The following is a 17,137-nucleotide window of genomic DNA, read 5'->3' as shown; positions in this document are numbered from 1 at the left end:
CTTTCAGTGTAGCATACTGAAGAAAAGATCAAAACCAAAGCTTCCAACTGACTATCAGATACATAATGAAAATTCTACAAAGTCAAGGAGGATAACTGAAATGGCTTCTTGCCTGAAATCAAAGGTACTTATAGAGCATGCTTACTTCCCCTAGCTAATTTATATTTTCTAGAACAATAAGAAGTAGACTTTAAAAGTAGTAAATCTGAGAGCCAAAATAAATGTGTAGTATTATGGCTGAGAGTCCACTGGACTCAGTTTCAAAATCTTCTCTGCTGAGAAACCTTGAATAATTCACTTATATGCCTTGGTCTGTAAAATAATGTCCAATAACAGCACCTACTTTTTAGGTTTGTTATAAGGATTGAATAAGTTAATTATGTCTGATACATCTAAAGCACTGATCACTGTGCAAGGTGTTGTGCAAGTTAAGTTCTGTGTAAGTATTCACAGGTGTTATATGTGCAAATTGTTTAAACTGTCAGATAAGAAGATATAGGAATCTTTTAAAAAACAAGTGACATAGTAATCGGGTGCCTGGGTGGTCCGGTCAGTTTTAAGCATCTGACTCTTGGTTTTGGCTTAGGTCATGATTTCAGGGTTGTGGCATCAAGACCCATGTCAGGCTCCATGTTTAGTGGGGAAGCTGATTGAGATTCTCTCTCCCTCTTCCTCTGCTCCTCCTCTCCACTTTTGTGCTCTCTCTCTCTAAAATAAACGAATAAATCTTTAAAAATAAATAAATAAATGATGTAGTATATATAAATTATAAGTGATTTGTACAATGGCTAAAGCTGTATTTTATAGCATTTATTGGTAGCAAAAATATAAAAGGCAATGAATGGAAAATGGCCACTAAAGAAAATGAAAAGAAAAGGGGAGAAAAGCCAGCTTTGCTTTGTTTCTCCTTTCATTCTTTATTCATTAGAAAATATATAGAGATGTAGATACTTTTTAAATCTCTATAATAATTGTATAATCTTTTCTATATCTTCATAATGAATAGTTTGGGAAACAGAGAAAAAAGACAGAAGAAAAAGTCATCATGGTAACATCTTGTCTTTCTACTCCCATCCTCCTATGCAAAGCCTCAGTTCTTTGCACGCTCCATTTCTATTATGTGCTCTCTGAACCTCTCCTGGTCACCAGAAATCTTTTACCCCCAAACATGTCAGAGAGGATCCAGGCTTGATTTCTAAGGACTAAAATATAGTATCTTCCAAAAACGCCCTGGTTGACTTATGGACATTTCCATGGTAACTTTCTAACACTACATAGTGAAATTGAGTAAGAAATTCTTTTTGCAAATAATACTTAATAATTTTTGCAAATAATTATTAAAATATGCATATCCTAAAAATATCTATGTTTTTAAATTTTTCTTCTAGCTTTATATTTTCTTTGAAATAAAACTACTACATAACCTAATTTTTTTGACTCATAATAAATTTTGCCACAGGCAACCATAATCATCACAGGGAACAGAAACAAATAACATCCAAGACCTTGTAAAACATGAACCTCATGAAGATAGTTTCCCATCTTATGGCTTTAAATGCCACAGAATATTGAGAGAATAACTCTTCTCAAATTGGGCAACTAGCTAAGGTTATTGTCAGCATTTTTAAATGGAAAATGGCATTTAAAAATCCTTAAAATAGGACAAAAGTTAAACACATGCATACATAAATACTAACTTGATTTCAATTAAATATTATTTTCTTAGATGGTGAAGTTATATTTTCTCAAACTATCTTCATTTGGATATTAGGTAATAATGTATTATCCACATTTAAAGAAGATTAACATAAACTACCAAACGAGAATATTCCATAATAAAACCAAATGTCCTGTTTAGATCTTAAAACAGGGGTCATATGACTACATGTACTATGTGTAGTAATTAAAACACATTAAAAATATTTTACAACATACCTTTGTCAGCTTTATTTCAACTGAATATAAGTATGTCTTTTGGAATGCATCACAACAGAGTCTATATAAAACTGATTCCGCAACAAAAAATAAGGTAGGCAGATGCTCATAATCAAAGGAAGCATAGTCCAGGGAAGCATAAAGCATATTTAAAGCTTCTGAAATATTAAAAAGGTAGAAACTTCACAATTTATAGATCATGCTTTTGTCTACATGCTATAATTAAGCCTTACAATTAACTATTTGCTGTCACCAAAACCAGATTATGGTTTTAAAATATTAAAAATTTAAAAGGTTAAATATTTACAAATTCTTTGACACTCCTCCCATCAAAAAGTGAAGCCTACACCCCTTTCCCCTTGAACTTGAGTAGGTCTAGGTCTGTGACTGTTTTAATCAATAAAACACTAGATCAGAAAAGTCAATACACCTGCCACTTGGATCTCTTTCTCAAGACAACAGCTCTGGCTAATGTAGGAAAGCTCTGGCTAGTATAAGAAAGACACTTAGCTCCATGTAAGAAATCTAATTACTCAGAAGTCACTAAACTGGAGAGACTACAGAGCTAGAGATAGAAGTGAGAGAAAAATGCACAAGGAGCTCCAGATGTTCCAGCCAACACAAAATAGATCACCAGACCACACAAATAATGAAGGGGCAAAGGGGCAGAACTAGATGACAAAAGAAAGCACTAAAGACAAGTGCTATAAAGAGCAGAGTGGAAAACTAGAAAATCAAGACAGACGATCTAGGCCCCAGGGGAGATAAAAGAGGAAGAAAATAGAGCTAAGGCCCTAGAGAAAATTACACCTCAAGTTATTGCAAAGATTTTGAAAAGAGCTGTCATGAAATATCTGAAAAGAACAGCAAATGCAGGGACTTGAGGAAGGAAAAGCCCTGACACATCCAAGGAATAGGAAGCAGACCAGTATGGCTGAGCATAATGAATAAGTAGGGAAGGCAGGCAGGAATCAAGTCAGACATAGTCGGGGCTTATTTTAAGTGTAATCAGAAGACACTGGAAATGATTTAAGCTTTAGTATGATCACTGCTGCATGGAGGGAGGACTATAGAATGAGCAGCAGATGAGAGAGGGAGGGGGGCGGGGGAGAGAGGCGCAAGACACAGATGTGGAGGGTTTTCAGTTGGGGAGCTGGTAAGAAGAATTCATATTTAGGGGTTTTATTTGGAGTTCAATATCTTGGTAAGCGAAAAGCCTTTGGCTATGTGTAACAGGAAATGCAAAGAAATATCTTCAAAGTGAGTATGTTTATTATTTCACAAGATCATAGGTGGAAAGACCGTAGGGCTGGCACTCACCTAACTGCCCTCTGTATGCATTTTTTTTTTCATCTTCTAGTTCTGATGTACATGGTGACTGTGATGACCACACAAGCTCCAGGCATCTTTTTCTTACCAAGCCATTTAGAGAGGAATCAAAAGGTATAGGGAGGGAAGAGGTGCTTTCTTCCCAGAGGTGGGAAGAGGTACTTTCTTTCCAAAAGCAATTCAACAAAAAGTACTCCAAATAGATCTATTTTTACATCTCTGGGTAGAACCAGGTCTTGTGACCACTCCTAATCCAATCACTTGCAAGAAAGAGGGAATTCCCATGATTAGTTTAGATCAACCAGCCTCATTGCCCCTCCCATCCCCCCCCCACGCTGCACCCAGGCTGGGAGGCTCAGTTCCCTTCTGAACCACATGACCACCTCCAGACACCTGAACAAAACAGGTTTAATGGACAAAAAAAAGCAAGTAGATGCTGGTTGTTGATAAGCCAGGGATGTTTACTTCAATATCATTTAAACATTTAATAGAGGTCAAGCTGTGGATAGCACTGGGATAAAAGTGCCATAAACTCAAGTCAAATACAAAATTGTTCTTAACTCTTCCTGTTGCTTGAAATCTCCCAGAAAGCCCTATAAAACTCAATTTACATGGGGCAATACTCTCTGACCTCATATGGTTAACATTCTAAATCTCTTTTTAAAACGCATACACATAAAAATCAGGATAATGATAGGAGAAATTTTACCTCCTTAAAAATAATGTTTTTTAATTTCTTTTTGAGAGTGGTAGGATGATGCTTTGGAAGGAGACATATAAACGAGAAGTGATAAATGGAAAGGTAATGAGTAAAATGGCTGTTTGAAATAAGTGAAAAACAAAGGACCGTTTGGTTAACGTTTTATGAGTAAGACTTATAAAATGCCAAAACAAGTTTCTCCAAATGTATATAGTGCCTATTGTAATTAAAAATCACTTCAATGACACTTTATATTACTTTTTAATTAGTTACTAATTTTAGAAAAAAGCAATGAAGACTGTGCTGAACAAAAGTTTAAAACAATTTTGTAATTAAAAAGTTGAGCAGTCAAATTCATAAATTCAAAATTACAAAAGGAGCTTTCACAGTGAAATATTACAAGATATTTCTATAGAGAAAGGCAAATTTTCCTTGGCTCCTGCACAATTTCTAAATATAAAGGTCACAAGTTATACCTTTTCTGCTAATCTAGAGAACACTCAGGGAAACTGAGAAGAGCTTAGGAAGAGTACATACCATCTTGGATTTCTCCTTTGCACTGAGCGAGATACATTACTTCCATCCACGCAGTAGGAAGATGCACATGCTTTCCAGAGCCTAACGTTTTGAGACCCAGTTTTCTCTGTTATGGGGAAACATGAAAAAGGCAAATCAAAATGTATAGTTTCTTACAAATTTATTTGCTTATTTATTTTGATTATCCCTTACTTATATTCTGAAAGTCACCCTATGAGGCTGTGCTCTATAGCCAGGGTTATAGAAAACTTTATATTTTTGCTTTTATTACTTTATTTTTTGACATTTTATGTCAATGTATTAGTGCTAAAGTATAAAGAATGTTAATATTCTGAATTATATCATTATTTGCTACAAATAATTTTTACTCTTCACTTTCAAGGGATTATTTCTATTTCATTTCCCTACCTAGAGAATGCATCTCTGATTCTAGAAGGAAAAGTATATTGAATGTGATTCAACTGAAATTAGCTTAATGCCAACTTGCTGGAAAACTCTGGCTACTTCACTGTGAATGGTGTGAAATTAATGAGCATGCATTATTGGTGCCAAAGATTGCCACTCTTCCCTTAATGGGCCCACTCCTGGGGCTTCCCCAGGGAGCAGTTGGCCATTTGGACAGAAGCTCACTGATGAATGTACCTGCTAGCACCTCCCAGCATGCATACTTGCTAGAGAATATTCTTTTTTTAATTAATTTATTTTCAAAAATTTAAAATATATGAGCAAAAGTAAACTAAAACACTGGGAAATAATCCCAGCACAACAAATAAGATGGCTTAATTTATGCTCCAGTTTTGTATGACTTTTATTTCATGAATATTTTGGTATATATTTTGGTAATATGGTATATTTGTACCATAGGTATATATAAATATACTATATATATACATGTATTTGTACCACATATAAGTATATTAGTATATATAGTACATTAGTATATTATTTCTCTGCCTAACATAAACTGGATCTAATGTAAGAAAAGCAAAACAAGGACTTACTTATTTCACTTCCTGTTCTGTTTTGATATGTGTTTGAAAGTTTGGAAACTAATAGCATTCTCTTAAAGAATGTATTTTCTAAGTTAGGGGAATAGTTTCTTATGGAGAAAGAATAGAGTATACTGTGCATGTATCATGAAGGTTTAGGGAAGCTTCCTTTCTTCTTTGGGACATTATGGTATATCAATCAACCCTTTTTTAGGAAAAAGTGGAGTTATCATAATCACAAGTTTATTTGCCAGCCTTTCACATTTTATGGTGAGTTCTTGGACTAGTGTCAACAGCTGTATCCCTCAATAATTTATGGAGAATCTTCACCAAAAAAGCCATTTGATGTTGAATTATTTGCTTATAAGCTTTAACTTTAGTTTTTACTTTGCATTAATATCTTTAATGATACTTAATAATCTAAAAAGGGTATTTCTTTTTATTTTTGATATTTCAGAACATGTAACCACCCACCTGACTAGCCTAGAAAGTCCATATACTGAATAATCAAATAGTGTACTATTTACCTTACACCTGAGAATGTTTTTTCTAGCTAGGTCCAACAACTCTTCTTTCTCTTTTGGATTTTCGGTTTGGTTGAATCTCACGATGAATTCTTTTGTGATTGAAAATGATGGACTAAACCAAAAACAAATCAATAATTATAGTTAACAGTTCCCAAATTTTAATTAACTTCCAGCGACTAAGTGCAACTGTTTTCTTTTTATTTTTTAAAATTATTTATTTATTTATTCACGAGAGACACACAGAGAAAGAGGGAGAGACACAGGCAGAGGGAGAAGCAGGCTCCATGCAGGGAGCCCGATGTGGGACCCAATCCTGGGTCTCCAGGATCACGCCCCTGGCTGAAGGCAGGTGCTAAACCGCTGAGCCACCCGGGCTACCCTCTTTTCTTTCTAAAAAGTACTTTACCTTAATAAAAATGTTTCATATACACACAGAGTAATCAGTAAAATTATTCTTATATATGTATGTATTTATATAAGAATACATATATAGGCTTCCTAGATTGATCTAATCATACTCTTGAATTGAGAAACATAGTTCTCATGATGTCAAAGAATTTTGTAGTCTCTGAAAAAAAAGTTTCTGAAATGGTTGCCAGAAGTCTTGTTGGTATATGCCTTCTTCAAAGGTAAAAACCAGCACAGCTCCATTATGTTGCAGGCTGATTTATCTCCTCACATATATCAGTGTTGGTTCAATTTAGCTAAAGTTTTGTTCCCTCCATGCAAGTGAAATCAGTCCAACTATGGCTGCAGTAAAATAAACAAAGGAGGAAAGGTGTATGTGGGAAGGCCAGAGAGGTGACAAGAAGCCAGATTAACTCTGGACAAGATGGGAAATTATTGCAGGGTTTTGATAAAAGGAGTGGCATGATTTAAATTTAAGTTTTAATAGGATCATTCCAATGTATATTGAGAGTTGGAGTGTGGAAAGGTGGGAGGTAGCAAGGCAGGAGACACATGTACACTTAGGTGAGTCTAACAGTGGCTTAGATCAAGATGATAGCAACGTCAGTAAAAAGAAGAGTTTGGATAATGGGTATATTTTGATGTTAGCTCCAACAAGACTGCCCAAAAAATTAGAAATTAGGCATGAGAGGAAAGGGAAAAAAAGGAGTCATGATTTAACTGAGTAACTGGAAGGATGGAATTGGGATTTTCTGAGATGGGGAAGATTGTTAAGAGAAGCAGATTTGGGATAAGGGTAGAGAATGAGGTCACTATTGGACATATTATGGTTGAGACAGCCATAGCCATCCCAGTGGAGACATAGGATAGGCAGTCAGATATATGAGTTTGAATTTCAGGGGGGAAAGTTCAGGCTAGATGCATCAATTTTGGATTCATTTTTGAGTCATTAGATAAACATGTTGTATTTAAAGCCTTACAAATGGGAAGGAACTCCTGGGGAAAGTGCAGAGAGAGTAGACAAGCACTTCAAAGAGAAGTGAGTAAAGTAAGTTGACGGTGTATGCAAGAGAATGAGCAGAGTGATTATAATAATATTCTACAGGATTTAAGAGGGATGTAGAATAAAAAGTGACATCAGAGGGATAGTGAATGGGTAGTAGAAGCAATAAGTTGTTTATTTGTGTGGTCAAATAACTGTTGGCCTCATGCTATTGGTAGGAGTGGTCTGGAGGAATAAAACACATTTTTTAACAACTTACTATACATTCAGAATTTATGTGAGAAACAAGGAAAAAATACATGAACAAAAATCAGACTTTTGCCCCTGCATAAGTCACAGTCCTATTGAGACAGATGTATGTTAAAGTAATGACGGTGCCTCCAGATCACAGAATAAGCAGAGGCAGTGGCACAGTGTCCTGTAAACTAGAACCCAGGAAAGAACAATCATGAAATAACCAACTCTTTAACTGCCATCCCAGAATGGGCATTTAGTCAGTCACCATTCAGTAACCATTTATTGATCATCTCCTAATAGGCCTGGAAGTGGGGATATTTGGATGAAATAGAAAGCTCTGCCCTCAAGGAGCTTGTAGTAGAATAGAGGGAGCGTTGAGGTGTCAGCACGCACAAACGCTGCTGGAACTGGACATTCTGAAATGAGTAATTTCATTCTTGATTTCGTGCTCTGTCCCACGCTCGCTCTGGGAGGTACCTGCTTAGATAGATAAGGGGAAGGTTGACAGAAAATTTTTTCAACCATCATCCGGGATGATGTACCTTGGATCCTCATGAAGAGTCCCAAAGAGTTTTGATCTTCGCATCTGTTCAAAGGACTATGGGAATTACAAGAAGGTGCCCCTTTATCCATTTACTTTTTTAATAAATTTCATTAGAAATTATATTTTTTAAACTATTAACATTACAGTGTTGTTTATAACAAACCGAGCATGTAGGGGATGCATAAGGAAACGTCAACAGACTGCCTCCCAACAGACTGCCTCCAGTTCTACCCGCCAGAAATAGCCACGATTAATGGTTTAGTGTGCATCCTTGTGTGCTCTTCCGAGCGCTCACAAACATAAGCTGGCCTATAAATGCTTACCTTTAAATAAGTGGGAACACGTATACAACACTGTAGCATTCTTTCTTCATTAAATTTATCAGACATTCCTCAAATTCAACTGATGCTAACATGTGGTAATACGATGTGACAGCAAATGTAGCAAGTCCTTTATGGATTGACATTTCCCATGACTTCTTGTATAATTTTGCCCACCCTAACCGAGGCTGTAATTTTTAAAGACCCTTGGACATGGCCTATTCAACAGGTACACATGATTCAGATTTAGCAATTCCCATACTATATTGACATTTAAATATTTTAATTAGCACCTCTGCTTATAAATATATTTATATTTAAAAATCATGAGAGAATGAAAAAGCAAAACTTCAAGTGATAGAACATATTTTCCACACGTATCACTAACTAAGGGCTCGTATCCAGAATATATAAAGAACTCTCAAACAATGGAAACATGGAGAAGAAACTCAAACAGGCAGTTCACAAAAGAAGACATCCACATGGCCAGCGCATCTGTGATGGATGATTGACATCATAAGTAGGGAAATCAAAACTTAAACTACAGTGAGAGGTTCCTGTACCTCGACTGGAATGACTAACATCGAAAATAACGGCAAGGCCAGGAATTTGAAAGGATGTAGGGTAACAGGAACTTTCATGAGCTACTTGTGGGCTTATAGAAAGCATTTACATCATTTTATTGCCAAAGTGAAATAAAGTCTTGGGGTAGAGATAATATAGGATTTGACTTCTATATTATGCTTAGGGTAGATTTTATAAATAATTTTAGTTTTGTCAATTATTTTTCGGTATGGTTTGTAGCCTATAATGAATCCTTGAAAATATGGGAAGTGAATGTCTTTCAGCTTTCTGTGTAGATATTGAGTCCCTTAATTGGTCTCCCATAGCTCATGTCAGTAAATACTTAGTGGGAAATAAATATAGCTATTTAAACCATGTATAGCTCATCACAAATAAACTGAGGTTGTCACACCAATTATTATATAATGATATACAAAAACACCTAGACAGCAAAAAAGACACTTGAAAGATTAATATAGGCATTTGAAAAGAAAATATGGTTTAGCTTCCCACATTCCAATTTCTTCACACATTCTACTTTCCTCAAAGATAAATGTAATGTGTTATAAGTATATAAGTGCAGGCCTGTGGAACACGTGGTACATAAAGAGCATCATTCTAATTTTACATATAAAGAAAATATACTTTGCATGAATACCCGACCTAAACTATTTAATAGAATTTTTATTTATTTATTTGTTTGTTTGTTTATTTATTTATTTATTTATTTATTATTTATTATTTTTATTTTTATTTTTAGCTGAGAACTCATTTGGTTCAGTTAATATTTAAGGGAAGACTCTTACACACAGATATTTTGCTATATACAATGTCAGCCTCAGCCTCAGAAGGTTCCCAATCTGGGAGGGAAGTGAGATGCAACAAAGAGGTATATTAAAAAAAGAAATGAGGGATGCCTGGGGGGCTCAGCGGTTGAGCGTCTGCCTTAGGGTCCCAGGATCGAGTCCCGCATGGGGCTCCCCACAGGGGGCCTGCTTCTCCCTCTGCCTGGGTCTCTGCTTCTGTGTGTGTCTCTCGTGAATAAATAAATTAAATCTTAAAAAAAAAAAAGGTTATGAACTCCTGTGGGAGTTTAGAAGTAGAAATCATAATTCCAATGGTTCCTAGTCATACAGTCTTTGCTTAATCACTTATAATCTGTGTGAACCATCATTTTTCGTCTGTGGAAATGAGGATAAAATCCTGTAGAATTCCGAGAAGTATCGAACCAGAACACAAAGTCTGATTCCCAGTACACATCCAGTGCTGGGTAACTGTTAGTTATAAGCATTACTGTTTGGGGTTAAAGATTCAGGAAAAGCTTCTTGGCAGAAATGGCACTTGAGCTGTAACCTGAATAGTGAGGAACTGGAAGGCGACGGACTGGCAGCTGTCCTTTCAAAATTCTTTCTCTGCCTTTTCTTTGGCACACGGTCACCTCACTACTCTAGATCTCCCAGTCCTTCTGGCAGCTAGATGGGGGCACATGGCCAAGCTAGTGGGATGGGAGCAAATGTGATATAAGCGAATCTCAGGCCACCTCTAACTTCAAGACACACCATCTTCCCTAGGATCATACTTTTTCCTCCTTCCTGTGGACTGGAGCACACATGTGGTGCCGAATCAGCTTCGATTAGGCAGATGAGCACAACACCCTGTGAGATAATGACGAGCCTGGGTTTTTCACTGACCCCAAAAGCAGAGCTGTCTTGTCAACCTGGACCCATTGACTTCTTATGTCACATAAATACATTTCTATCATATATAAGCCACTGAAATTAGAAGCGTCTTTCTATAGTCATTTCAAATTTACCCTAATACAAGCAGGAACAAAGAGAAAACAAATTATTTGGACTCGGCATCCATAGAGAGACAAAATGCTTAAAATCAAGATAGGAAATGAAGACAGAACTTCTGGGTTGAGAACAAACATAAATGGCATTGAATAGTGGTCTGTGGCAGAGATTTATGGCTGCCTACATCAGTGTCTATTCTTCTCCTTTTCTCATGAAAATATTCTTTCTTGTAGTTAGGAATGCCTGTCTATGTCTCAGCCAGGAAATGTAAGTAAAATTCAGATAGTAGTTCTGGGAAGTTTACTAAAAAAAGAGCAGAAGCCCATCTACCCTTCCTCTATTCTGTTGCATGAAGCATGACTGTGAGAGCTGGAGCTTCAGCAGCCCCGCTACACACATGAGGTAGCCTTACGTATGAGCCATGTGCAGCAGAGTAGCTAGTTAAATGGAACTTAGGTCCCAGATCACATCACCAGCTCTGGACTGACTACATTCAGAGAAAGAACCTTTATTTTATTTAAGTGGCATTGCTATTTTAGATATTCTTAGTTGCAGTGGCCACCAATTCTATATTATGCAAAGACTTCTGAATTTTATTTGAAAAATGAGGAATTATCGTGCAGAAGAGTTAAGAGTACACTGTACTGCAGGATGATTAAACTGAAAGTCATATATTGAATGGGGTTTTTTTTTTAGATTTTTTATTTATTTGAGAGGGAGAGGGAAATAGCATGAGCACACACAAGAGGGAAGAGCAGAGGGAGAGGAAGAAGCAGGCTCCTGCTGAGCAGGGAGCCCGATGTGGGACTCAATCTCAAGACCCCAGGATCATGACCTGAGCTGAAGGCAGACGCTCAATCAACTGAACACCCCCAGGTGCCTCTATTGAATGGTTTTAAGTGAGGAATGACTGTTAGTAAACCACTAGGCAATTATTTCAACTATTTAGGTAAGAAGTAATAAATGTCTGAACTGCAGTTTGCACGGTACAAATAAGGAAGGGGAAATGAATACAAGAGATTGGTGGAAGCTAAATCAATAAGGCTTGAAGACTAATAGGATATGAGAAAAATTGTGAGGGTGGACATAAAATAATCTGGAGGTTTTGAGCCTGCGAGATTAGAGGTAGAGAGTTGACATCAAGACAATAAGATAGAGAAATGGGGCAGATGATCCATGCTGTTCTGGACAACTGACTATCATTTACCTGTGAGGCATCCAAGTGGAAAGGTCTGTAATCCAACAGACTTGTGAGGCAGGCATTAGGAAGTGGATAGGATTTCGAAATAAAGATTTCATATTTGCTTACTATCAGTGATAGTCACAGCCACAAAATTTCAAGAGGAAGGGTACGGAGAAAAAAAAATGGTCAAGGGAGATCTTGGGACATATTGCACAAATAGAGGCAAGAGGGAGGGAAGAAACAATAAAAATAATAGGAGGAGATTTGGGGAAGCATATTTGGACTTCAAATATGCGTATAATTTGGGTTGTAAATTCCTTCTCTGAGAATTGTTCATCACTCATATTCCCTACTGAACCAAAGGGTCCAACTTCTATACTAGGACTAGATGACTCTACCTCCCTGACTATAGATGAGGCAGACATCTAAATCAAGCTAGCAATCTAGTCCTCTCTCAGGGATTCTGAATAATTAGCTGATATTTTAATTAATTGATGTTAGAGCTGAATGGTCATGTAAAACCAAGAGGTGGCTTTTGCTGAGAGGTCATTCAAGACAACAAAGCACCCCATTGCAGAAGGCTACTTGCTCACCATCGTAGCATCCAATCAACATTTGTTGGATAACTTACTAATGTATAGCCAAAGCCCCGACCCTTTTCATGTTTAAGGTCTAGTAAATGTGGACTACATCTGTCCGGTTGACCATTTCATCTCCGATATCAATCAGAGAACATAATGAGTCCTGAATGAATAAACAAGGCCTGGCTATGCCTTCTGCTCTCAGGTTCCACAAGACAGCCTCGTATCCTTCCATTATATTTTTCTTTCACTTGACTTAATTTGAACATGTGTCTGTTCCATGCAAACAAGCAATTCTAAGACTGAGATAACAAAGAACAGAATGAATATATAAAGAGCATGACCAAAAACACGTATCTACAGGAATACCAAGACTGTGGACAAAGAGGTCAGTAGAGTTAATGTTCAGAAAGTGGAAATCACAGGGTGCCTGGGTGGCTCAATTGGCTAAGTGACTGACTCTTGGTTTTGGCTCAAGTTCAGATCTCAGCCCCATGTGGGGCTCCACACTCAGCGCAGTCTGATTTGGATTATCTTTCCCTCTGCCCCTCCCGCCACTCGTTCTCTCTCTCTCTCTCTCTCTCTCTCTCCCATAAATAAATATTTTTTTAGAGAGAGAGTAGTTTCACTAGTGAATTACTGATACTGAGTTGAGTTTAGGGATAGGAAAAATCTGATATCTGAAAACATTCTGCAAAATACAAAGCTCGTAAGGTCTCCTTGATTCGTGCCTGTATTGTCCATAAATATTGTGCAGAGTCTCAGATTCACTTGATCTTCATGGCCCAAACAGTGAGATTCCACTCCCCTTCTACACTGGGGTGGGGGGGTGGGGAGCCACATGCTGGATGACACAAACTAGAAGTATGGATGAGTTAGCATGTATGAGGTGTATCCTGACCAAGGAAAATACTAGACAGAAAGGAACAGATGAGATGAATAGTCCTCTTCTTTTTTCCATTCCATGGACTACTGTGAGATGTGGCTTCTTGAAAATTGTCTTAATAAGTCCCATTATGCCAAGTATGGACATGTCTGCTATATTTCACTGTGGCAAGTTGTGATTTAGTGCTCTAGGTAGTAATGTATCAAGGTTTCCCACCTCATTTTCCTTTTTTTTTTTTTCACCTTTAGTGCATTGACTTTGCATACCCCAAATAAAATATTAGAATTTTAATCCTCTTCTAATATTCCACCTTCTAGATACTTGGGCTAAGACAGTGGTATAAGCCCAAGTATAAGAGGACTGTGGTTTCTATGATTTTGTTAAGACTCTACATACTTTGTACAGATGTTCTCATCAGGAGCTACTGATCTCTCATTTGGGGTACTACATTCTAAAGGAAGCTACATTTAATACATAACTGCATGTGTTCATGCTCTTTATGGCCATCCAGATCCTAAGTCACCATATTTTTGGCTAAATCACCCACTGTCATCTTCAAATGCCACAATATAGATGTCTTAGCTAAAATTAACAGATCTGATTACAAGGTCTTAACCATTTAGAATTTTACTTTCTAAAGGCTTATAATAATTCAAACAAATGAAAAACACATTATAGATAAAATGAGCAAATGATAAGAATGTAACTGTACATCTAGAAAAGTGTCTCCTTGCTGCTGATAGCACATATTTACAGTGCATACTACAAAGCTATATTGTATTATAAACGTATGTTTGTCAAAAATCAGTAATATTATACAGATATGTACACATATAGCATTTCAAAATATTTAGAGCATATATTTGTGGAGTATATTTTACAAACCATAAAAGTGTCAAAAACATTAATAAAAAGGAAAAATTTCAGGTTTATTAACATTTTAGGAAACTTTAAAGACTACAGTCTCCCAGATGTAAAAAAATAAGCAGCTTCTGTGAGAATGATGTAAAATAATCTAATATCTTGACTAAATCTTCCTAATGCAAGCCTTACATTCCCTTTCATTCTTTCCAGTCAGCTCAAATAAATGTATATATTTGATGTAAGTCTTCAAAATCTTCTGGTCTTCTCCATCTCTGAGATGAGGTAGAAATAAGTCAATCGGAGAAGGACAAACATTATATGTTGTCATTCATTTGGGGAATATAAATAATAGTGAAAGGGAATATAAGGGAAGGGAGAAGAAATGTGTGGGAAATATCAGAAAGGGAGACAGAACATAAAGACTCCTAACTCTGGGAAATAAACTAGGGGTGGTGGAAGGGGAGGAGGGCGGGGGGTGGGGGTGAATGGGTGACGGGCACTGAGGGGGGGCACTTGACGGGATGAGCACTGAGTGTTATTCTCTATGTTGGCAAATTGAACACCAATTAAAAAATTTTTTTTATTATTAAAAAAATAAAAAAAGAAAAAGAAAAACAGACTATGCACAATAAAATAATCTTCATCATAAAAGAAAATTGTGACAAAATAGTATACTCTGAACCAGTAATCCACTGAAAGATTGTGTGATTTTCTCTTTGGTTCAGAATAGACTTCAATACCTCACTTGAGGGATTTACAGGGAGCTCTAACTGTATCTCTAAAAGAATCCACACGAGGCTTACAAAAACCCATGTTTCTAAGGAAGAATAAGTGAAGCAAACACAATATGAGGCGTATGACAATTCATGTGACACCTAAGAAGTAAAACAAAGGTTATGTCCCTTCATTCGAGATGGGTCTCTACTTCATCTCAAACAGCTGGTGACAGAAACAGAATCTGGTTTCCCCTGGTACCAGCGGCCATGGAGACAAGACCAGGTATGTTGACCGTGCAGTAAGCAAAAGCCAGGATTTTCAAGGTGTGGGAAACTTGGGTTCCCTCCATGTTGTCTGCCTAGATGCCTGAGGTAAAAGCAATCAGAAATAATCCCAATTCCTTCTCCCCAACCCCATGGAGCTGTAGAGAAGGCTGCCGTGGTGCTCAGCAGAAAAGGAGAAAGAAAAGGAAAAAAGTGTGTGTGTGTGTGTGCGCGCGCGCGTGTTGTCAAGATCAGTCTCCAGGCCGATGTACATGTCAGGCAGATTTTAAAACTCAGTGTGTAAATTTGGTAACAAGAGAAGTAGTCACACGGAAAATATCACAAATCAGAATAAATTAATCAAAGTACAGACCAAAAAAAAAGGAAAATGGAGACGAAAGAGTAAAAGGTCAAATATACAATGAGATGATTTAATACACATTTATTCAAGATTCCCAGAAGGAGTGAAAAGAGAAAATGAGTTGTCAAAGTAGTTTCTGAAGAAACAATATCGAATGACTTTTCAGGAATCATATAGTCCACAGATTTAAAAGGTTTGAAAGACCCAAGCAGAATAATTTCTTAAAAGTACATTCTGACATATCATAGTAAAACTGCAGAAAATGTAAGACAATGAGAAATTTTTGAAAGCACCCAAGGTGGAGGAACACAGATTAATATTACAGAAATGGCATCAAAATTTCACCTAGCTTCTCCACAGCAATAATGGAAGCCATGAGTAGAATAACAGCTATTTGCTGAGGAGAAAGAAAGGAATAAAAGTGATAACAGACCAAAGATAATTCCATATTCAGTTTTAAATTTCTTTCAAGAATAAAAATAAAATAAAAAATATTCAGAATAACAAAACCAGATTTTCTCAGCAACAAAATCTCACAAAGGAAAATTTTAGAAGTTGTTTATCTGGCAAAAGAAAAACAAGGTGTAAGAAGCAAAAAGGAATGGAAAGCAAGAGAAATGATACAGTAAGTAAAATGTAAAGGAAAATTAATTGCTTGAATTAGTAATGAAGTCTAGTGGAATTTTTAAAAAACCACAAATTAGAATTAAATTACTATTATAAGGTTTAGGACAGTAATTATATTTAATCATAAAATGTTCAGAATATTCTTTTTAAATCCGGATGGATTTGTATTTCCCTGATGGCAAGTGATGCAGAGCATTTTCTCATGTGCATGTTGGCCATGTCTATGTCTTCCTCTGTGAGATTTCTGTTCTCTCAAACAGAAATGGGTCTTTTGCCCATTTCATGATTGGATTGTTTGTTTCTTGGGTGTTGAGTTTAAGAAGTTCTTTATAGATCTTGGAAACTAGCCCTTTATCTGATATGTCATTTGCAAAAATCTTCTCCCATTCTGTAGGTTGTCTTTGAGTTTTGTTTACTGTATCCTTTGCTGTGCAAAAGCTTATCTTGATGAAGTCCCAATAGTTCATTTTTGCTTTTGTTTCTTTTGCCTTCGTGAATGTATCTTGCAAGAAGTTACTGTGGACGAGTTCAAAAAGGGTGTTGCCTGTGTTCTCCTCTAGGATTTTGATGGAATCTTGTCTCACATTTAGATCTTTCATCCGTTTTGAGTTTATCTTTGTGTATGGTGCAAGAGAGTGGTCTAGTTTCACTCTTCTGCATGTGGATGTCCAATTTTCCCAGCACCATTTATTGAAGAGACTGTCTTTCTTCCAATGGATAGTCTTTCCTCCTTTATCGAATATTAGTTGACCATGAAGTTCAGGGT

At 36.6% G+C, this 17,137-nt stretch overlaps 1 protein-coding gene across 1 annotated transcript in view; it reads right to left on the bottom strand.

Moving 5' to 3' along the window:
• The window catches only part of TMEM232 (transmembrane protein 232), a 207,980-nt gene that overhangs the window by 176,031 nt on the left and 14,812 nt on the right, over positions 1–17,137 (bottom strand). Inside the window, 3 exon segments of the mRNA XM_035714594.1 lie at positions 1,936–2,093; positions 4,502–4,607; positions 6,018–6,129. Coding sequence (XP_035570487.1) covers positions 1,936–2,093; positions 4,502–4,607; positions 6,018–6,129 — 376 coding nt within the window.

Source organism: Canis lupus, chromosome 3, assembly GCF_003254725.2.
Source record: "Canis lupus dingo isolate Sandy chromosome 3, ASM325472v2, whole genome shotgun sequence".
Classification (NCBI taxonomy): Eukaryota; Metazoa; Chordata; class Mammalia; order Carnivora; family Canidae; genus Canis; species Canis lupus.
Note: the sequence above shows the minus strand (reverse complement) of the source record. Positions and strands in the feature narration are given on the sequence as shown.